The 23,689-nt window shown below is 42.0% G+C and overlaps 1 protein-coding gene across 9 annotated transcripts; it reads left to right on the top strand.

The window, feature by feature from the left end:
• The first annotated feature begins 1,148 nt into the window (after nucleotides 1–1,148).
• Nucleotides 1,149–23,625, top strand: pou2f1b (POU class 2 homeobox 1b). 9 transcript variants are annotated; one of them, XM_034575108.1, is made up of 15 exons: nucleotides 1,166–1,277; nucleotides 9,496–9,561; nucleotides 10,238–10,317; nucleotides 11,000–11,095; nucleotides 12,239–12,412; nucleotides 12,992–13,091; nucleotides 13,220–13,290; nucleotides 13,509–13,670; nucleotides 14,339–14,480; nucleotides 14,678–14,832; nucleotides 15,098–15,277; nucleotides 15,418–15,523; nucleotides 15,629–15,959; nucleotides 16,082–16,158; nucleotides 16,920–23,625. In XM_034575108.1, exons 1-15 carry the CDS (start codon nucleotides 1,232–1,234, stop codon nucleotides 17,171–17,173), a joined length of 2,040 nt encoding a protein of 679 aa, XP_034430999.1. In that variant the 5' UTR covers nucleotides 1,166–1,231; the 3' UTR covers nucleotides 17,174–23,625. The 9 variants fall into 9 exon arrangements, with proteins under 9 accessions (XP_034431000.1, XP_034431003.1, XP_034430999.1 ...); XM_034575107.1 differs by having other exon boundaries at nucleotides 13,208–13,290; XM_034575104.1 differs by having other exon boundaries at nucleotides 13,193–13,290; nucleotides 15,101–15,277.
• The last annotated feature ends 64 nt before the right edge of the window (nucleotides 23,626–23,689 follow it).

The raw sequence follows: 23,689 nt of genomic DNA, 5'->3' as shown, positions 1-23,689 counted from the left end.
TTTTCCCCACAATTCCAGATGCCTCTTGCGTTCCGATCGTATGGAACAACTTTGTATGGTCAGATTAACCTGGTGAGGGGCCCCAGGGCAAACATTAACTGCTGAGCCCTCATTAACCCCTCTCTTACCACCCTCTGTGCTGTGTGTATGAAGTCTGACCTGTTCCCATCCAGTACAGTGCTACAGTAGACAACACATTCAACTCCATTACACGCAGAGACAACTTTTTGTTCGATTTTCTTCTGGATAATTCAGGTTATAAAACTAATCAGTTTTTGTAATTTTTTTTATAAAAAGGAGTAAAACATGTCGGCACAGTCCATTTGTAAACGTCCATCTTTGACCTGTTAATCTGTTTCACTGGGTGAGGGAATCTAGTCAGGGGATGTAATTTAATGGTGATGTAATTCAATGGAAAGTGAATCTCAATGGGTCAAATGCAGGAAGTGGCTGGAATAGAAGGACACGTGTCTGCACCTCAATCCCAACATATCAGAGAAGTGAAATTACTTGGGTCAGGGGGAGGCCATGGACACATTGACCAGTTGCCTTTCAGACAGTTTTTAAAGACGGATGTGTAGAATGGATGGAGTGAGTGAGATCTATGCAGCTGAAAGTACCAACAATGACAAATCACAGTGAAATGACATAGAAATCATCCCAAAATGGCACTCAGTAGAGTTCATATTCATCATTTTAAATAAAAGGCTGCTTGATCTGGGACCAGCTAAAGACTCAACCTGTTATTAAATCAAATTATGACCAATTACTTACAATGCTCTGTCACTCTTACTCTTGTAGCTCTTATTATTTCATTATTTATTATTCAAATTCTCTATTTAATTTTCTTTAAATGTTTGTACCTCTTCTATAACTTGTCACTGTGCCCTTCATATTTTATGTAAACTTTGAGATGTGTTACACAAATAAACCTTGTTGTTGTTATTGTTGTTGTTGTGTAAAAAGTGTCAACGTGCTGTGGGTCAGATCCGCCCACGTCCTTCTGGGTACTTTTTAAGAGCAGTCAGATGATTATTTAGGTATGTAAATAAGTCACAACTAACAACAAACACTCCACCCTCTGTTTTACACTTCTATGTGCGTGTGCGTGTGCGCGTGTTTGTATACGTGAGACACACACACAGTCTCTCACACACACACACACACACACGCACGCACACACTCAGAGGCAGCCAGGCTCAGGGCTGGGATTTCGGGTTAAATATTCAAAATGGCGGACGGAGGAGCAGCGAGTCAAGATGAGAGTTCAGGACCAGGTAATGATTACAGCATTTTACATATTCATACTCATATTCAAACTGTGTTAGTCGCGATGTATCGTGATGGGAACGCGGATCAAACCGAGGCGGGCTCGCAGATGAACGCTGGTGTTGTGCGGGTTGAGTTTTTTTTACACCCAGCGACTCCAACTGTAATTTGACAAGAGGAGGAAACGAGCTATTGCGGTGCGACGGCAAATTACATGGAAACATGCCTCCCCCCTTTGTGTGATTAGACGTGTGTACGCCGCTACATATTCATACCAGCGCCGACAAACGCAGTTTAGCATATTTTATTAGTAATCGGCGACGCGGCTCCGCACATATTTGACACATTTAGATGTTTGACTAGCGCAGGTTGATTGAAGCGGGGGGGGGGGGGGGGGGTTGCTAGCGGGCTAGCGTTAGCTCGCCTGCTAGCGCTCGGCTTTGTGTTGATGCTCACCGGAGCTTTTTGAACGAGCTTTGCATATTCATTTGGTCGGTGCGCCGGGGCCAGCGGCGGCGCTCGGTCCCCTTTCAAGCGCTGCTCGTGTGCATGTGTTCGGGGGAATGCGTAATATCTCTGGCTGGTGGAGCGCACGGTGTCACATCTGTGAACACGGAGCTCGACGTGATTTTTTTTTATTTTTTTTTTTACAGCAGAGCATTTTTTTTTGCCTCAGCCTTTTGTGTGCGCGGCGCAGAGGGAGAGCTCCCGGCAGCCTGTTGTGTTATTCATGCGGGCCTGCCTCAACCGGAGTGCGGACTTCAGCATATTCCACCAGCCGACGACGGGCTGGAGCCCACCCTTTACAAACACTCAAATCTATTTGTATTAAAGTAATAACAATAAATCAAATAAACTGTAAGTGTGACGAGTGGCTAACTGGCTGCGATTCTCTGAACTTGCTTGGTCCAGATGCTAACTTCACGTTTGTGATGATTGAATTCTGCTGAAACTCCCGCTGAGGGGGTGTAGCTAACAATGGTGGGTTAGTGTTTAGTTCAACTTGCTTCTTAGGAGTCCAAACTACAGTTTGAGAGAAGTTGGGGCCAAGCTTTTGCTTTTCTAACTTTGAGTGGCAGCAGTCTGGATGCTGTTGTTGTTAATCTGCCTCATTTGAATATGTAATTTATTTTGTTGGCACTTTTCGTGGCTCCTGGCTGAGTTATTTCTGCAGTTTAACCCTGTTTCTGCAGCGAGCGCTTGCAGGAGTTGTGATCCAGTGAATACAGAGACTGTACCTGTGTGACACCCCCCCCCTCCCCTCTCTCACCCCTCATCTCCCCCTCAGCTCGGGGAGGGGTTGTGAGGCCCACTTCCGGAAGGCCACAATAATAACAGGCAGGGCATTCTTACTATTCACTCTGCAGGTTTCATGGCCGGGCAAGACACAGCTTGACACAGCCCGATGAAACCGTCTTTTTCAGACTCATGTGCTTTGACATTGAGGGTTTTTTGAATGAGGTTAGTCCGTTGTAACGCCACTACAGAGGAGGGGCTTCTCACTTTTCTTTGCTCTTACAGTGAAGTTAGTTGGACAGTTGTTTTTTGCACCTATAGCTGAGCTCAGACATGCACAGAAATTAACACATTTTCCTGATATTTGATATATGTGCATATGCAAATCTCAAAGTCAGGTGCTTCCCCCAACATTTTCAGGAACTTTCCCCGGCCAACTGCCAAATATCAGAGTGAGCCGATGCGAGAATTTGGCGGGAGATTGTCCGGAAAGGAGCAAGCGAGCAATTGGGTGTGTTGGTGGAGTTTCTAACACGCGATGGGTCCAAAACTAGAGGAACAACACAAAAGAGCGCTAATATTTTAGGATTAAAAAGACTTTGTTTTTGAAAGACTGCAAATTCCTTTTGGTGATAAGGGCCTATGCTGGTGTCAATGTGTTTTAAACAATAACCTGTGATCTCTGCAGCAGAATTAATTTGTTGTGCCCTGCTTCCTGCGTGCTCTACTCAAACGCTGCCCCTCGCTTGAATGTTCCTGACATTCTCCTGTTGTGAACGAGTCTGACATGGACAATGTCCTGCTGCGTTCTACCTATCTGAAAGGCAACGCCCGGGAAAAAAATCCTGATATTTTCTGGACTTTCCGTCTGAAAATAGTTTAAGGTGTCTCCATTTTTCTGACCATTTATGTTTTGCGTGTTTTTTTTTTTACCATCTTTACTAATCAAAATTAGATATTGAACAGAGCTGGAACTTGTCTTTTAAACATTTGGTCTATTTTAATAATCTTTATGTCTCAGGCCTTACCAGTGAAGTAGACCGATTTCTTTATGATGCAAATACACTAAAGTCATACCATTGTTACAAGGAGAATCACGGACTAACTTTGCCCACAGTAATAATATTATCACATTGCAGGCATTACATGTGATGTATTGTAACACAGTGGTGATGCTAAGTTATATTCTTTAAATCAAGCCAAGTGAGTTAAAGCATTAAATGTTGTGAATAGTTACATTTTCTGTCTGGTAGTATTTTTGGGCAATGAGATCCATTGTATGTATGGAAACACTCTCCTTGCACAAACAATAATGATTGACTTATTAAACTAGGCTACTTAAAGAATAGATGAGAAATAATGCTGTCACCACCACACTTAGGCTACTTTTCTCATTTAATCAGTTTTACAGTTCCACCCTCATTCCAGCCTTGTAGTTCCACCATGAATATTCATTAATGTAAACACAGTTGCTATGAATAATGCATCACTTGTGGTAATACATTCAGAACATGCCACCTCAAAGTACTGAGGAGTCCTCGTTGAAGGCTCCAATCAGACAAGTTTTTTCTCTGTGGATAAAGAGAGTCATAACTAATAAGAGCTGTTTGGTGCGCTCTAGACAGAAAACCACTTTTTTTCTGGTGGTTCATTTCTGACTAAGCAATGCAAAACAACAACGCCCTATTTCAAGCATAGCAAGGTAAAACAGAGATCTTCCTGAAAAACATTGGCCTTTATTGTTTAAATAATGTTTTATTTCTTTAGATAAATTCCAAACTTAGCTTTGAGGTTAGATCAGGCTCTGAAGCATTTAAAATTGAGAAACACAACTAAAACCCGTTTTGCTAGATACCAAAGTACAAATCAGAATTCTAGAGTGCACCATGTACTGTAGGTTTCAGGGGTGAACCAACAAAATGGGGGATGAGGGGTCGATGACCTACAATTTGGAAGGTAGTAGCAATTGCCATGTTGTTCCTGATGACTTTCATGTGTCTGCCTAATTAGGGAGCATCAGTAAACATAAATAAACCACCAGGCTATATCTATCAGATACTCCCCAAAATAGATAACACCCCCCCTAGTCACATCACATGGTAGCACATGCAGGTTAGATGACATACAAACTTAAGTGGGTGAAACTCTGAATAATATAAGTTACATTATAGCTGTTTTCAGACATGCATTGGACTCTGGAGGAGGTGCATGTGTGAGCGCAAAAGTCAGAGTGAGACGCTCTGCAGTTTCTATTTACCTGTGCATCCATTATATCATGTTATTTTTAACAATTGATTTTGTTTATCTCACATTAGTTTATATAATTGATTCTAGGACATTTTATACTGCAAGGTTAAAGTGTGAGGCTGAGGCACAGCTACATTTTCACAGAGACCCCTTACTTTCACAACATTGCCTGTTTGGAGTGCACTTTAGCAATGGCTGTAAAATGGTAATGTAAATAGAAATGATTCATTCATCTTCCATACTTTAAGCCCATAAATGTCTCTGTGGTGAAAATGGAACGAGTTTTCAGTGGAGTTTTTAATGCTTACTGCGCCACCTTCAGGTTGCTGCCTCGAATGTTTTCTAATGTAGCCAGTCTAATGTCTAATGAGGATGTCCCCTCCCTGTCATTGTAATCAATGCAGTTCTTAATGTGTTTTGTCATCAATTATTTTGCTAATATTTGTCAAACACTGGAGATGACTGGCCACGCTTTACTGGGCAGGCCACAACCTGTGTACTGAGCACATGCCCATTCAAACAGAGCATGTGGGGGAGGGAATAATTCGGACAGACATCATGTTCCCATCATTTTAAAGCAGAGACCAGTGGTAAATTTCAAATCCCAACTTGTTGATCAAACTTATTTAATTAGAATCTGAACTTCTTAGACTAGAATGGCACTCAGTAGAGCTCATATCTTTGCTAAGGCTGAACAGTTTCCTAAAATCAAGCTGCACCAAATTGCACAGACTCATATATATATATCAGTCCTCTAAAGATGCCTTATGTGGAAAAAAACCTGGATCTGTCGCAACACTCCACCGGGTTTCGTGAATGTTCCTTCATTCTTTTTATTGTATTTCTGGTGACAAACAAACAATCCAACGGACCAATCCACATAACAGTGGACAGGGAATAAAGGTGTAATAAATTTGCCGGACTTCAATGAGTAGTCGATTTGTTTGCCAGCAGTTGGCGCTTATGGTAAGAAGATATTCTTGAGTATTGCAGTAAACAGAGAGAAAATGTTGCTATGCCAATTACACATGAATAACCATAGGCTGATGCTAATATCAGCATCCTAGGTGATAGATTTACATCTGAATTTAGGTTGTCAGCACCAATAAACTGCAGCAGTGAATCATGGCTGACCTGTGCATGTGCTGATTGGATGTAGTTTAATATTCCTACTTTGCAAACCCTGTAGAAACTGCATTTTAATTTGGTTGGAGTGAAATTTCCACCTAGCCTGTAGGCAGTTGGCTAATGACCACTCAAGAGAAAACACAGTCTCTTACAGCGGTGGTACTTTTCATCAGATTGCACTACATCCTGTGTTTGGTGTTTTCTGTGTTGCTTGTTTGCACCACCTATTGTCAGATTGTGTTGTTTTTTTTAAACTCGAACTGGTATTAAAGGCTATTCTATATGGTTTGGATATCCATGTTGATTCTGCATTAAACCAGGAAGCTTAAGGGTTATTTGGTTATTAAGTCTGTTAAATTGAAAGATTATCTGTCGTGACCACACATCCTGTCTGTTCAAAACTCTGCTTAGTGCTCAGACGGTTCTAGGTGTGGAAAAAGTGCTCTTGATGTATTCTGTATTTAAGATGAAGAATATAGGTATCAGGGCAGAATATGGATGTGCTAATTAAGTTTTTGCTCAGTCTCATGTTGAATCTCTCCGCTCACATTAACGGCCCTGCAGTATTCAGTCAGCCTCCCTGTATTACCGTGCTAATGAGATACCTATTTAAAATTCTCTTCACAGGATATTTGTATAATGTATTGTTCCACAGCAGGGTTTTTGCAGACCATTCGACCAAGTAAGTGTACATGTGTTTAGGTGCACTGCTGATAACTGCCTTAGCATCCATATCTCCTTTGTTTTTCCCATTTGGTTGCATGATGTGAATGTTGAAGAGGTCATTAGGACTTGGACTAATTTCCTGACGTCTCAGACTCACTCTGTGGAGATGGTCTGTTTCAGATATTTTACACCAGTGGGCCAACTGTGTATACTCTGTGGCAGACACCTTGGTAAACAGCAGGCCGGAGCTAAATAAACACTGTTGTTTGAAGTGATGAACAGTGGAGATGGGTGTGGAGTATAATGCAGTATTAATTGACGTTGAAGTAATAACAAAAATAGAAATTATTAGTTGATTTAAAGCTGTCCATATTTCTGTTTAGGGAGAGTAGAAACAGATAAATATGATAACACATTGATGGCTTTTGTGAATCTCATGATATTAATTAACTACCAGTTACAACAGGTAGATTTGACAGGACACACCTTTAACAACCTGAGTCAGGTGTAAGACTTTAACATCACCACTCTGACTGAAAGTTACTGTAACATGTCAGCAGGCAGATAGAAATACATTACTCCAAGTCTGACAACTTAGTTATCTTGTATAAAAATTGTATTCCAAAAATTTGAGATTTGACAGAAAATGTAACAGTTTTTCTTATAATTGATCATTATTGTCTTTTTTCAAGCTAAAATGCCAAATATTTATTGGTTCCAGACTCTCAATCGTAAGGATTTTTTTTTAGCTTTCCTGTGACCTATACCACTGTAAACTTAATATCTTTGGATTTTGGATTGGTGGTGAGACAAAACCAGAAGGTGTTAATATGCCAGCTTGAAGTATAGGAAGTCGCAAAATGCATTTTTCACCATTTTGAGACATTTTACTGACCAACAACAATTTGTTTAAATGGCCACATTGGACACTGGATGAATAGTGTGAATGCAGGGGTACCTCGGGTATATCGGACAACAAAAACCTTCAGGAGCCACTGGTTGTGCGTCTTTAAAGTACACTGCTGTGTACAAACATTGCTCTCTGGTTGAAGACCTGCCCCTTGTGTACTCGCACTGCTGATAAAAGTATTTGTTTTAAGTATGAACTGCCACCATGCCCTCTTGGCATCATTACATCAGGTCAGCTAGTATGTAAATGCCTTTGTCCTGCAGTGTGATAAGTGAAAAAGTTGATTAGAGCTAAAACCAGGAGTAGCATTGTGGACTTAGTTGGTAAGCCCCTTCCTCTGTAGACCCCAATACAGTCATGCATTCCAGTCCAGTCATTCTGATTCACCAGACACCTGTGCAGCGCCATAGCAAGAGCGCCCCCCCCCCGCTGTATTAACTCTCCGAGCATGCTGGAAATGAATTTAAAAGGCCCCAAAATGAAATAGTAATGGAATGTAAAGCTAATCTAAATATGCTAATCCCCAAGCACTTCATAAACATAGACAGCAAAAGCCTGCCACCCACTCGCTGTGGTCGCTCGCTGTGGAATGCTTTAGCCACAGGGGGTCTAGCAGTAATGACAGGCTTGTGTTGGATTAATGTGGAGTTATTTATTTCCGTTTGAGCAAGTCCCCCTCCCACTCGCACCCCTCCGTCCTCCTCCACCCTCCTTAGCAGTTAGGTCTGGTCTCCATGACTCCTGGAGATTCTCTGAACGAGCAGTCTTGGACGTGCTATTAATGCAGTCTACTTTACCAACACACCCAGACCACCCCCGACAGGCCTCACACTGCATTCTGGGATATTTTCGGCCTGGTACCTGCTCTTAGCTAATTACTTTTTAGCCGTGCACTGGCACAATAATTGGTCTTGTGCTGCTGCCTCCCCTCCCTCTGCTGCGCCAAGCGCTAGTTTGAGCACTTTTTTTTCACCCTTTTTTTTTCTGTGTCGTCCTTATTCTCCAGTTTTTTTTTTTTTTATCGTCCTCCAAAAGCCATCCAATTAATATGCTAATGAGCTGATAAATATTTATAGGGGTTTAAATTATGCAGAAAGCTTTCAGAGCCCGTTGTGAAATGCGTAGCTCGCAGGACTTCAAAGCCTTGCATTGCTAACGAGGCAGGGGCAGATTTGCATACGGCTTTAATCAGCTGAATACTGATTATGCTTCATTATAGAGTTGGGGTGGAGGGTGCGGGGGTGCAGCAGAGTTGGAGGAGGCCGCCAGCTGCATTCGTCGTTTTTTCATTCCAGCAAGAGAAGGAGAGGGTGAACTTTTTCTGAAGTACAGACAGACTTGGCACACTAGAGAGAGATGGAGAGAGGGAGTGCGGTGGAGGCACTGTAAAGAGAGCGGGGCAGAGCTATAAGAAAAGAAAAGAGAGGGAGCGCAGAGCGAGGGAAGGAGAGCTGTTTGCCTAAACTCTGCTGGCTTTCACGGTGAGCGTATCCCAGTGTTGTTCAGTGAACCGTGCGGTGGACAGTGCCACTGTGTCTGCGTGTAGCTCTGCTGGCATTGAACTCTGCTCACTGCTGACCAGTGGAGAGTGAAGAGTGGGAGGAGGAGCAGAGTGCCGGACAGCCTGTCGGTGGGTTTGCCCCGGCGGTGGCAATTTTCCTTGATAGGATCAGCAACCATGCTGGAAAACCCAGGTGGAGCAGTCGTGGGTGAGTGTTTGATCAGCTGGGTTTCGTTGCTGTGTGAGACACAGGTTGCTTCAAAATGTCACTGATGCGAGTTGAGTGCATGTATGTGCTAGGGCAGTTGTTTTTTTCTTCTATCACTGGGATTGTAGATGGAGTTGGTTTGTTTAGGTGATTCCTTTTGGCTCGGTAATCTTTGAATGATGATTAAAATGCTAATGTTGAGAATCATGCAATTATGCAAAATATGCAGGCGACAAGAGAGACCACCCCTCAAATAACTGTAACAGGGCTGTGTTGTGTTTTTATCGGCGATAGTGTGTCTCACTATCTGTCTCTGTCTGGCTCTTCCAGATGCTAAAGTGAATAATCAGTCAGAAACTACTAAATGTGCAATGGAAATTGGTGACGGGAACACTGGTGAGTGACCTCCAGATTTTTTTGATTGTCTATTTTTATTTCTTTTTTCCTTTGCTAGGATGTAATCAGGATGTTTTACCGCGACATTCAACAGGTTTTATATACACTACTGAAATGAACATTGCAGATACTATTAGGGAATGCTCACTCCTGTGCACCTTTTTTGGATTATTGGGTCATTTAATAATAGCTGATGGCAGCTTTCTAAAATCCCTGTGAGCAGTTCTCCTTTTGTTTCCCTCACTTGTGAAACTTGAATATCACAGTAATTTGCTCTGTCTCAGTAATTCACTGATCACAAATGTTTGAATGACGTTTCAGTGCTCCGCTTTGTATTTCTGTTGTGTAGCGATGACTTACGAAAATATTAATGATATGTGCTGATGTGTGCTTTGAGTTTTTAGTTCTCCCACAGAGTTAATATTTAATTTTATGATGATTCAACAGCGTGCATTTAAACAGATTTAAGCACCAGTTCTATAACCTTTATACCTGTACATAATGTGTTATCACTTGTAAAAACATGTTTTTAACAGTTTTTTTTCACCTGAAATCTGTTAATTTACCTCTACTGAGTTTCCAGTATCGGTTCCTCATTAATGTTGTGTTTAACATATATATAATGTCTCTGAGCTCTTCTGAGCGCATGTCTCATGAACCGTATTTCTATCCTCAGGAATCCAAATCAATGGATTGGACTTTCAGAGACAGACGGTTCCAATCACAAATGCACACGCACAAGCCCTCCTCCAACAGGTAACACATGATGCACACCATCACGAACTTAACCTCACGGGACTTTTTGTTTTTCTGTTTTTGCAGCAGGAGCCTTCTTTGTCGATTTTAAAATTTTATTCTGGTGTAACGACACAGTTTAATTGTAAGCTTTAAAGTGAACGTATGAAGTTTGAACAGAGGTATGCTCATCCGCTCTCACACATGCACAAGCAAATCATATAAATGAGCCAGGCTCTCCGGGTGTCGCCAGGCAACGAGGCAGATTAATCAACCCTGTATGCTAATTAGCTGCTCTGCGGTTGCTCGGAAACAGATGGCCGAGAATATGCAAATCTATGCAGAATTTACATGCACTGCATAACAGTTATTTTAATTAGCATCTCAACGCCCCCCTCCGCTTTCCTCGTCTCCGAAGGCTGCAGCACATTTGAAATACCCACTTTCGCACCTCCTTTTTAATTTAAATTCCTCTCCCTGCTCAGAGTCGAAAGGCTCATTCTCAGAGTGCTGCTCAGGTACACAGAGATTTGATCTTTCATTGTGGTTTGAGTTTTATGCCTTTTTTAATGGAAGTCCGTTAAAATTAAATACTCTTTCAAGTTGCTTTTAGTTAAAACATTAAGAAAGTTTGTCATTTCTTAGTTTTGCCTGTAGGAAAATGTCCTCTAAGCCCCCCCCTTCTTTGCTTCACCTCCACTAGTCTAAGTTGGAAGACTCGAGTGCTCTTCCGGCCTCCGTCCAGCAGAGTGTATTGCCTCAAACACAGCTAATGTTGGCTGGGGGACAGATTGCTGGAGTAAGTGGCCTGTTGCCTCACTACCTAAAGTTAAAACCCAGTCGTAGCCATGCATCTGGGGTGACACCTGAACACCCGAACGTCAAACAGGAGAGCTCGGGTGATGAAACCATTGCTCGCCCTGATTCTGTGGCTAAGGCTGGTGTCTCCTCTGCCTGTCTGTCTGTTCATCCTTGTGGTTGTTAGGCTATGTCCAAATTCCTCCATACTCGGACATGGAGTGACACGTTGGACATAGTCTTCGCGTTTCTACACTCATGGTTGGGCCGACCTTACAACACTACTCATGTCCATCTTCTACCTAAGGCTGTACTGTCGTTGAGAAGACCAGATGGCTTGAATGCGGCTGCTCGCTGTCGTGCTGTGCGGGAGTGAATGGCTTCTGTGCATGTGGAGTGTTTGCATGTTTGAGTTTGAACACGACATCAACATGATCATTTGCACTTTTGACCGGCTCAGCTGCATGAGTCTTTCCTCCATTTTGCTTGTCTGGGCTCATATTAGTGTTGCCATGATAGCCAAAGTTTCAATACTACTTCGATACCTTTGTGAAAAGTTAAATTTACATAAACAGTCAGTGCTTTAACCAAATGTATTCAGTATGGTGGTGAATCCACTTTAACTTCGACCTGTTAGGGTGTGTACAAATTGGAATAACCAAAATGAGAAATTGGAATAGGCAGAGCTTCATGTCGACTGCATGACAGTAAACTGGAGCAATTTAAACAGCAGTTGGCAGCAGCATAAACTAATGCAGTCCACCTGCTGTTACTATACTAGGGAGCAAATTAAGTGTTTATCTTAAGGTACATAATTAAGACGGATTCCTCGTCAAGAACAATGTGTTACATTTGTCACAACATAATCCTGCTGTGGTATTGTAGTAGACATGATGGAAATGAAACTTAACATGGGTATCGAAGCCAAAACTTGAGTATTGTGACAATACTAACTCGTCCTGTCTGTATTATACTGGAAACTTATTTTTCTAAAGGAAGCTTATTGTTTTTCTGTTTCCCTTCTCTCTCTCTCTCTCTCTCTCTCTCTCTCTCTCTCTCTCTCTCTCTCTCTCTCTCTCTCTCTCTCTCTCTCTCTCTCTCTGAAACCTCCCTTGTCTCTGCCTCTCTGTCAACATTTCTCCAGTTGACCCTGACCCCAGTACACCAGCAGCTGTTGATCCAGCAGGCCCAGGCTCAGCTTCTGGCTGCAGCCGTGCAGCAGTCAGCCAACCAGCAGAACAGCACCACTGGGGCGAGCATCTCAGCGTCTGCTGCCACACCCATTTCCCAGCTGTCACAGCCCATCCAGATCACACAAGTATGACACAATCATGCAAATCCTCAAAACATATTTTCACAAAACTTGTTAATGTTTAAATTTGGTCTTAAGTTGCAACACAAAGTATTGTTTTTAAAAAAGTAGCAGTAATACCACTACATTTATTTTACAACTGACCTAATGTAACATGTTAAATTAGACTAGATTTTTTCAATACGACTTTTAAACACGTTTCAGACCCCACTGAGGAGGTTATGTTTTCACCCCTGTCCATTTGTTTGTTGGCTGGTTTGTGGGTTTAACATTGTTTCTGTGTTACAATAAAGGAACAGACTTTTGCCAAAATCCCATTGATTTATGTAAATTCTCATCATACAACATATAACTGCTGTACCAAGGGAGTGCAGATAATATAATTGTTATTAATTTTCCGAATAGTACGCAAACCTCAAACACTGAATTATTTTACTGAATGAACCAGCAGCTGACATCCGTGTGATAGTATGAAACTGCAGTAATTTTTCATCTTTGCTTTCACTCTAAACAAATTATCACTAAAAACCAAACACAATACATTATTGTGGTAATTCATATTGTGTTTTTTTTCCCCTCCATCAGATACAGCCGCAGAATCTGCCTCAGTTTGTTCTGGTTCAGCCTGGCCACCACATCACCGCACCCCATCAGTTCATCATCTCACAGTCACAACCCCAACCAGGTAAGTTACACACGTGCAGTGTATCATTTGCATGCAGAACAAAATACACAGACAAATTATTGGATTGTCATTTAACATTTCTTTGGATTTTCCCTCCCTTGTCTTTCACTCTGCGGGCATATTGCAAGCCCTTCGAAATCTACCTCCAAACCAACATAACCTCCTGGCAACTCAACCTAACATCAACCTTGCAACTCAGGTTGGTAACGAAGCGAAGCAGGTCCACCACCTGCTAAACTGTTTCAGTTATACTGGTTTGACTTCACCATCAGTAATCCAGGTATAAGAAAAAAAACACATTACAAAACTTGTGTTTATGGCTTTGCTTGTATTTTCTACTACAGTTTGACTTTTGCTCCCTTTTGCAGACCCCTCAATAACAGTCAAATTGAATATTTCGATTGAATATTTCTGCAGCCTGCAACTCCACCAGCAGCCACGTCTATTCAGTCCCTCCACAGTCAGACACCACCCAAGCGGCTGGATACCCCCACTCTGGAGGAGCCGAGTGATCTGGAGGAGCTGGAGCAGTTTGCCAAGACCTTCAAACAGAGACGCATTAAACTGGGCTTCACACAGGTGAGTGTAGGACTGAATAGATTTGTTATCCGCAATAGTTCAGTGATTCTCAGATTTGCAGTTCCACTCATCTTTTATATATATATATATATATATATATATATATATATATATATATATATATATATATATATATATATATATATACTGGGGCTGTAACGATTCTTGAACCAAAACCGAGACCGTGGTGGAGACGTCCATGTTTGAACTGGATTTAACTGAACTGTGTTGGGCTTGTGGGGAGACTGAAACAGACTTTGTAAATATACGGATTGAACTCTGGATGTTGAGACTGTGGGAGACACACATGTGCACACAAACCCCCTCTTTCCTATTCTTTGGTTATTTTGTTTACGTAGTTTCATGTGAAGTCAAGTTCAACATGTTCTCTAGTGTTCTTCTCTTTACTGTTCCAAATTTTGTTGTTTTAATAAAACCAAGAAATGGTCAGTACCTTGTCTTTACCCCCCCCCCCCCCCCAAAAAAATATAAAAAATAAAACGAAGTATGAAGCGAACCGTGGATTCTGAGTATCGTTACAGCCCTAATATATACATATTTCTTAGTATATATAAGACATTGGATTATTGACTCAAAGGGGATTGTTTGCTGTGAGTAAAATGAATTGTGACCCTGGCACTTACATTACCGTCTCACTCTGTCTCTAGGGTGATGTTGGCCTGGCCATGGGGAAGCTGTATGGAAATGACTTCAGCCAAACCACCATCTCTCGCTTTGAGGCCTTGAACCTGAGCTTTAAGAACATGTGCAAACTCAAGCCATTGCTGGAGAAGTGGCTCAATGATGCAGGTTTGTCCCTGAACCAACCTGAATGAGTCAAACAGAGGCAAATGGAATAAGGAGATAATACTTTTAATCCCCCTGCATGTGCATCCAGTTGTTTTCCTCACATCTTTATTTGTCTCAAGGAACAGGGTGAAGGACAAGTTGTGTATGTTTTCAGTACCTTGTCTTTACCTCCCTACTTCTCCTTTGTTCCGGTGCTGTTTGTGCCGAGAACCTGACATCTGACCAGGCCCTGTCCAGCCCCAGTGCTCTGGGCTCCCCAGGCATGGGCATTGAGGGGATTAACCGCAGACGGAAGAAGAGGACTAGTATTGAGACCAACATCCGAGTGGCCTTAGAAAAGAGCTTTCTGGAGGTGAGAAACTCTTACTCCTTAAGTCACCGATATTGATCTGACCAGGAAGTATGTTTCTATTCACATTAAGCAAAACTTAGGGCTTGCCATTTGTTGCTTATTGTGCAAAATTCCAAACATAAGACAGACACATTTGTAACATTTGGACACAGTAGGATTGTTTAAAATATCCTACTGTGTTAGTATATATGTGACGTGGAGGTAGCCCATCATTTAGTCTCCTCAGTGCTGACAGGGAATCCCTGGCTTCTTTGCCCTCTTCAAGCAGAACCAAAAACCTACCTCTGAAGAGATCACCATGATCGCTGACCAGCTCAACATGGAGAAGGAGGTGATCCGGGTCTGGTTCTGCAATCGCCGGCAGAAAGAGAAGAGGATTAACCCGCCCAGCAGTGGAGGATGCGGCAACCCCATTAAAACCCTCTTTACCCCCAGTAGCCCATTGGTAAGGTTGGACACTCACACATAATGATACTTGTAGAACTATTTTGTAGAGACGCAGGAGAGGTGTTTCCTTTTGTAGTTGTAGATCATTGATGCTGAAACGGAAGTGTTTTCAATTCTTCCCCTTGTTCTGTTGCTCAGGTGCCCAGCACAGCAAGCCTTGTGAGCAGTTCAACACCCACCACTCTGACTGTAAACCCAGTGATGCCTCTCACCAGCACCAGTGTCTCCACTTTGACTTTCACAGGTGTGTGTGTTTGCTTTTTTTGAAAGTGTTTTCCTTATCACACAAAATAATAGAATTTAAGGTTAACTTTTATTTCTTTTATTTTCTCCCTATTTTCCCCAAAAGGCACAACAGCTGGAGCTACAAACACTGCATCCGTCATCTCCACTTCACCCATGCTCACCACAGCCAGCTCTCCGTCTTTAAGCCCATCCCCGACTATTCTGTCCACGACCGCGGAGAGCAAGGCTATCACCCAGGCGGCGACCATCTTTTCCCAGGCCCCGACATCCATAGCCACCACTTTGGGGACAGGTCAGGTGATGGTGGCGTCCCCGGGGCTCACTGCAGCACTGCAGGGGGCTCAGTTACCCACCAGCGCTAGCTTTGCTGCTATGGCTGCTGCTGCTGCAGGGCTCAACCCAGGACTGATGGCCTCCTCCCAGTTCCCTCAAGGGTTAGTACTGGCTATGGTCCAACTGGTCATCTAATTCTAACCTCTGTTAATCTTGCTTAGAGAATACTTGCTTGCTTTTCTCCTTTGACCTATATGATCTTCATCTATGTTTGTGTGTGTAGGGGGGCCCTGCTCAGTCTGACTGCCAATGGCCTCAGTCCTGCCTTCTTGAGTAACAGCACCCTGGCCACCATTCAAGGTGTGTACTAATATCACCTCAATACTTCAATTCACTTCCTGTGCACCGTATGGAGCTGGGGTTCCCAACCTTTTTGGAACTTTGGACTGTTTTTCTATTGACATCTCATTTGGATGGTTTGTCTTTCTTCGGAGAAAAAGACGCTGCATAAACTAGAGGACGAGCATAAAAACTGAATGAGAAGTTGAAATTAACTTCATTTACGTTATACAGCATTTCATAATGGTCAGTGTTAAATAAGAAAATCCTCTGCATCACCCATGTAGAGTCCTCATTTGGATTTGATCCAGTTACTGCACATACTCCAATGAACAAATTTAAATTAAACATTATATAATTGTTATTTCAGCTTTTCATGAATTATATCATCACCTAGAAGCACAGTTCAAGTCTCAGGCTTGGAGATTTGAGAATCTTTGAGACTTTGCACTCATTAGGAAAAATGAGGAGTACATAAATGAGCAAATATAGATGAACATGTACAGATAAAATTACATATTAAAAAATCAGACAAGAAAAATCAGAAATTTAATGAAGAGTAAGCACATTTGCATATTAAAGTGGATAATTCAGGCCACGCCCATGGAGTTAATCCTGCAGAGGGAAAATTACTTCTGCAAGTATGAACATTTATCCTGCTGTGCGTCAAAAGTTTTTGATGATGAATAAAACTAATCCTGCACTAAGTGAGCACCTTCAACTATCTTGTCCTCCTAACATTAAATCCACCACCTGCTTATTCTGTTTCACATTCTCCACAGCTCTGGCTGCGAATGGCACAATCCCCATCACTTCTCTGGACGGCGGCAACCTGCTGTTCGCCAACACCTCTGGCGGCAACGGGCCCATAATGACCTTCCTAAACCCCCAGAACCTCCAGAACCTGTCGCTGCTCAACAACCCCGTCAGCCTGGTGTCCACTGGGATGGGGCTGCAGGTCGACACTCACCATCAGTCCACGGCCGCTGTGCCTGTGCAAGCCTCAACCATTCCCGCCGCCTCCAAGGCTCAGTGAAGCCAGTCCGGCTGCACCCCGAGTTAACGCCCTATTTCTTATGTCGTGCACTACTCTTATCACACCATATAGGAATAGGGAGGTCGTTATATGCTCTGTGCTTCACTAACCACGCCACATTCTTTCCGTTATATCTATCATTATTTAATCCTTTTGCTGCCACCAAAAAGAAAAGAATCTCAAATGAGGTTGAGGTTAACTCTTTGCTTTTTTTTTTTCTGTCTTTTCCTTTATGATTCTTGGATGTTTTTTCCCACACACAGTTGCCAGATGGACACTGTTGTTGGCCTGCCGCTCCTCATGAACCTTGACAAGTGTCCAGGAAGAAAATATCTTCGGCACCATCAAGCTGTTCACATGTCGCGTGTGTGTGTGTGTGTTTGTGTGTGTGTGTGTGTGTGTGTGTGTGTGTGTGTATATATATATATATCCTCTTTCCAGGTCAGAATTTTCTCTGAAATACTTCTAACCAAAAACTTTAGGATTTTTCTCTTTTAACATTCAAACTAAACAGATTTATTACTAATTTCACAATGTTCATCATCACTAATGGGGATTTGTGTGTCGACACCCCATCTTTAATTATTTTGGGTTTTTTGGACAGGCCTTGATGTAAATCATATCAAAGTTATATTTTAGAGACTTTTTTTTTTTTTTATCTTTAGTGTCTGTATTTTTTGACATTTTCAAAACTTTGTAAGTCTAATATTAAGTTAAGATTTAACTATCACTTTTTAATCGTGGTTATAAGGCTTTAATAACAAGTAATAAGTGGCCGATATAAAGGTTATAATTGCTTTAAGGGTGGGAGGGACCAGGTGTGTCTCTCTTAGTCTCTCTTTGTGGAAACACTGAGTTTTGCATCACGCTGCAGTGGCGAAGTAGCCGCTAAGCTTGTGTAAAACGGCGGTCTAGGTGCGGATCATTGACACTGACAGGAAATGACTGAAAACGTGATGTTGAGAGCTTTAAAAAAAGAGCTGCAGACATGCAATCGTGTGTCTGAAGGGTGATTTCGTTTTGGTTGTTGATCCAGTGGGAAACTGTACATTATGTTTGGATTCAGAGGTAGAAAGTAGACGTCTGCATGTGTTCTCTTCAGCTCAGGCAGATGCTGAGAGTTCAGTAACAGCGTTAAGGCTCTACGACCAACTGGTCTTTTTTGTGGAGGACTAGTCGTGGGACATGCTCATCATACTAAACGTGTGGTGATTGGCTAGGCGAGGTTATTGTATTGTGGGTGGTTTTTTTTGTTTTCTTTTCTTTTTTAATACTAGTACCGTTGTATCTACTTGTGCACAGTATCTGTACCAAAAACTGGATTGAAGAGCTGCAGTCTGCCTTTTTTGGGAGGAATGGAATTCTGTCTTTCTTTTATTTTATTTTTTTTGTCTGCAGTCACTTGGCTGGCTAACGTACTTTAAGATATACCAAAAATATTTGTTAAAATAATTGCTGTGTGTAGTCAGTGTCGCTTAGTCTAGTCAATATATTTATGAGAACAGAATCTCTCTTCATTGTCAACAGATATTAGAAATGCAATATTTTGATGATCATTTTCCAAAGATGACCTTTTTTTTTCTTTTTTTCTTTTAATTGACCAAGTGTCTCATAGCTCAAAGTTTAATTGGCAGCACAACTGACCAAAAAGAGAGGGACTGTTGGATTGGGGGCATTTGAAAGTATTTTCCTTTTTTACTCTTTGAATTGATTTTTCTGTCAGCAGGTTCTGGCCCCTGACGCCTGATTCTGGTTTCCTTTGAGCCATGGACGGCTTGTTTTCCTTCTTTAATCAGTTTTTGGCCGTTTCGGTAGCAGTTTTGGACTTTTCTGAAGCAAAAAAGAAAGGTTCTGTTGTTTGGTTTTGTACTAATATTCAGCCATAAAAACAACAGCTTGAACCAAAGTGGTTTTTCTCAGTAGTTGATGTGCCTGTGCGAGCACACAAGTTGCTGTTCATCTCTACTTCTTCACGCCGCTGAAAGCAAAATATTTCCCTCGTCGCTCACCTCGATCAACACCTGATAATTCCCGATTTGGTGCTGCTGGACAAGGATCATAGAAACTTAGCTTTAACAACTTGCTGCTGAAGCTCCCGGTGGACTTGTGCTGTTGAACGGTCTGCATGCTTTCCTATAGCTTTATGACTGCTTCCTGTGCTAGGCAGGTTTTGTGGTTTGGACGCTCCCATCTTAGAGGGCTCACCTTTGTAAATGCATAGATCTGTTCATCAGATGGTACTACACCTCCTCTCAGCACCGCCATTTTGAACCAGCATGTTCGGAAACAATATGCTGCTCCCTAAGTCTGTCTGTGGGCTATGATATTACCCAACACAGAGTCAGGCTAAATACTCCTATGTGCTACACATTTGACTAAATCCCAAACAAAAGTAGCATTGTTCTGCTTCTTCCAAATAAAAACAGTGATTACTATCAGATCACTGAGACTGTAAGCAGCAAACATTTGTGCTTGTTATCCTCCTGTGTACGTCTTTTCTGTTGTTGATTTACTTTGACTGAATATACCTCAGCAGCACTTAAACACAAGGTTCACCCTTTGACATTTCTGTGTATAGACCAGTGTAGAATGTATAAGTACTGTCTGGTGTACCATTCAGAGTTTATACTGATAAACCACACATAGGAACCATACATAAAAAGACAACTACTACTACTGCTATTTTCTAGTACTACTATTTATGGGGTATTTCCAGGTTTGATTATTATTTTGAGATCCTTCTTGCCAAAGTAAAAGCCTTTCTCTTCGCAGCTCGGCGGGTGTCTGGCTGCTCACAGTTTCCCCGTCTTTGAGGCCACGACAGGCCGAAAGGACTCAGTCCTGCTCCAGTGCTGTTCGTAGTTACTAAGAGTTGAACATGTGCTCGCAAGATGAACCAGTTGCCATTGGTATCATAGGATGTTACTGAAATATTTATCTGAGGAAAGACTGAAGAATTAGAGAAACAAACTTTTCTTAATTCTATACATATAAATATATATATAAACACTTGTAAGATATTCATATTTTATATTTGAACTAGTATGTTATCAAGACTGAATGTAGTGTTTACCATGCTTACTCCAAAAAAAATCTCCCCTAAATCTTCCTTTTTATTAGTGCGAAAAAAAGGTAATTCTTCTTTTTTCCAAAACCGTCAAGACCAAAAAAGTAAGAGAAGAAATCTGAGGCCCTGGCGGAGCGTGAGCCGCTGACACCTGTGTCCGTCGTGTATCGACCAGGTCTTTACAGCGGGGGGGGGGGGGGGGGGGTTCTGGTTCAGGTGCTCCTGGCAGAAGGTCCTGTGGTTTGGTAGGAGATTCTGAGGCATCCGATCTAAATCTTTTTAGAGATTCTTTTGTTTTTTGGTTGAGTCATTGTAAACTTGATTTGCTGTGCTGTCTTTAACAATCATTTGATTTTTTTTATTATTACTTTATGCCTTTAATTATGTTGTATAGTGTGAGAGGGCAAGATCACTGGCTTTCTTAGTTTGACAAAGATTAACATTATCATTTATGCCTTATTGTTACGTAGAAGACATGAGCATTGTAGCATTGTTGTTGTGCGTGTGTGTGTGTGTGTGTGTGAGAGCTCACCTGGTGCATTGGTTTCACTGAAACAATACAGTGTACTTTGGGCATTTTTGGCACTTGGGATGATTACGTTGCTACCTATGATTTTTAGGTGTGACTCAGGCAGGTTGATGATACCTGTGAGAAAAGCTTTACTAATAATTCCAGCAGGTGGGTGTGTGCATGTGTGTGCGTGTGTGTGTGTGTGTGTGTGTGTGTGTGTGTGTGTGTGTGAGAGAGACAGCATGTCTTACAAAGAGAGAAAAGTGAGGGCAGTCTGTAAACCATTATAGTGCATTTTCCCCATCTTCCGGCAGGTGTTTGAGTGGCTTTAAATAGAGGTGAGACACGGGAATACTTATTTTTGTTGTTTGTCCAGGGGAGGGTTGGGGGTTCCTCTACTGATCAACTAGAGCCTTTAAGCAAGCCAGTTTTTGGTTTCTAATGGTTAGCTACAGTTTGTGTTCTACTTGTGTTCTTCTTTGCTAAGAGCTGATGATCTTCTTGCCACTGACTCTGCTTTGACAGTTCGGGTTTCAGTTGGTAATTCTGAGATTTTTCATAATGCTTTCGTGAATCGGGCCACACATCAAGTTGCCGTACGTTGATTCACCACACTGGTTTGCGGGTCTTTACGTGTTGACTTAGGCAGCGTGGAGCACCGTTAAGGCAAAAGGAGCTGTTGTATACCTCATTTCTAACTCGAGACTGAGTGAAACCTGCTTTAATCTACTTAACAAATAAGATAAATATTTTATAAAATCTCACCAAAAAAATGATGAAAATACACAAACTTGTGTCAGTGGAGAAGCGCGGTCATACCTGTACTTAGGAAAGAGTTGAGGAAGATGTCGCCACAAGGGGGAGACAGAATATGTACCAGTACTCATGAATGTCTGCTGTTTTTCTTTCTTTATGTTGCACACTGATATATTTCAACATTGGGTGAAATTATATGTTTTTGTCAGGTTAATGTTGCTCTCTGTTATAGAAATTAACCACTTGATTGCTATGGTGTAGGTAGAAGTGCATTTTAATACCCCTCCATCTTTTTTTGAGTTTGACAATCTTTTGAGTTTTATTTAATCCCCCCCCCCCCCACTTTGACCTGGTACAGGTATGTTCACGTCTTCCCACGTGACGGTGTGCTGTCGCAGCCCGCTCTCGCTTCCCTGTGGTACCAACATTAACCAAAGACTTTAACTTGATTGTAAACGAACGACACCCTCTCCCACCTATCCCCGCCTCACTGCTCAGAATAAAATCCCGGCTGCACGACCTTGATTAACCTATAAAAAAAATGAAAAAAAAAAAAAAAAAGTTTTGCTTTTTATTGCATGCGAATGTGTATCTGCCCGGAAGAAAGAACCCCTCCGGCCTCTCGCCGGTGCAGCGGTTTCAGTGCCTGTGGGCGGGGATCGGCGGGGGTTTGAATGGGAGCTGAGCGGGCTTCTCTCTGACAGACACGAACCAATCTGGTGGTAGCTGGGTGGTGTTTGTTAATACACACTGAGGGTTAATCCTGCGCACACTGTACATGCTCAGGACTCTGTATGTTTATCTGTCTTGAGCGCTGTTGCTAGGATGCTCCCCACCTCCACTCTATCCCTCCCTCCCTCTCTCTCAAGGACTGTGGTGAAAATGCTGTTCCTGCCTCTCGCAGTGTGTCTGTCTCTTCCTCCTCACCTGTACACTGTAGTCCCAGGACATTTACCCTGTTGTCTCCAGGAATACACATCCTGCGGTCGCTAAAACTCACTGCTGTGTCCCCTCCTCCTCTTCCTCCCTTTCCCACTTCCACTCCGCTCTCTCCTTTGACATTGTCTCTTCACTACAGACTCTGTTCAGCTGTGACACTATGCATCATGGTCCTTCACTCTTCATGGACTGTGTCCCTCCGGCTCAGACCTCGGGCCAACGGGCTTCAGTGACACTTTGTTCAATGCTTTACTCTAACGTGCGGCCGTAGGACCTCACGAGCGCTATCCCAAAGCAAAAAATCCAAATATTTAACTTTTGACAAATGCAGATACCAAAGATATCTCTCTGTCCTGTGTCTCTCTCTCTCTCTCTCTCTCTCTCTGTTTTCTGTCCCTTCCACCCTGCAGCATGTGTATTAAGAGACAAACCCAGCACTGGCTTTAGTCCTAGCCTCAGTAATTCCAAAGCTTAGATGTATATTTTGGTATATTTCTGAGAAAAACTTGCGTGAAAAGCGTCTGTTTCTCGTTTGTTTGTTGTAATCTCTCTTTTCTGTCACAGCATGGAACTAATTGCAAAACTGTCTTACTCTTGGTAGGTAAAAGATATAGTATTTTTGTATGTTTTTGGGTGTGTCATGTGTGTGATTATCAGTTCACAGCCCAAGTGACCATTGCTTTCAACAAAAGAGAAAACTAAGGAAAAAAAAAAACGCCAACCATGTACATAACAAGTCTGTATCTCAAGAAATGCATTCTGTAAAACATTAACAACTCATTTTGGGAGCTTGGGTTCATCTAAAGGAATGTGTCCCTGTTTCCTCCCTTTTTTCTTATTCCGCAGTCCAATAAGAATTGACTTTCCAGGACTCTAATGTAAAGTCTTGGTTTCCAACATGGACTGCAACACTGAGGGACACTGCTCCGATCTTACTACAACATATAAAAAGACAAAAAATAATAAAAAAAAAAAAAACAGGCCTCCAGTCATGGCGGCATAGAACTGAAAGATTGTGTAGGAGTTTTAATTATGTGAAACAGGATACATAGTAGTTTTTGATGCATTTGTCTGCTGTATTTTTGTTTGTTTTGTTTTATACACCTATAAAGATAATCTTTTACTGTAACTGTACAGTTCTCTTTTGTTGTAAACATCATTAAACCATTTTCCAAGTGATTTGACATGTGCTTTGTCTTTTATTGGGATTCAGTCACGCAATATCGTATCGGAGGCAGATCAA

Source organism: Hippoglossus hippoglossus, chromosome 21, assembly GCF_009819705.1.
Source record: "Hippoglossus hippoglossus isolate fHipHip1 chromosome 21, fHipHip1.pri, whole genome shotgun sequence".
NCBI lineage: Eukaryota > Metazoa > Chordata > Actinopteri > Pleuronectiformes > Pleuronectidae > Hippoglossus > Hippoglossus hippoglossus.
Note: the sequence above shows the minus strand (reverse complement) of the source record. Positions and strands in the feature narration are given on the sequence as shown.

Bases quoted from the DNA above. Each gene is read 5' to 3' on its own strand.
- pou2f1b (XM_034575103.1), top strand. From the start codon at position 1,232: ATGGCGGACGGAGGAGCAGCGAGTCAAGATGAGAGTTCAGGACCAG. The intron at 11,096-12,238 runs GTAAGTGGCCTG...ACATTTCTCCAG, and splicing joins CTGGGGGACAGATTGCTGGA to TTGACCCTGACCCCAGTACA. The intron at 12,413-12,991 runs GTATGACACAAT...CCCCTCCATCAG, and splicing joins AGCCCATCCAGATCACACAA to ATACAGCCGCAGAATCTGCC.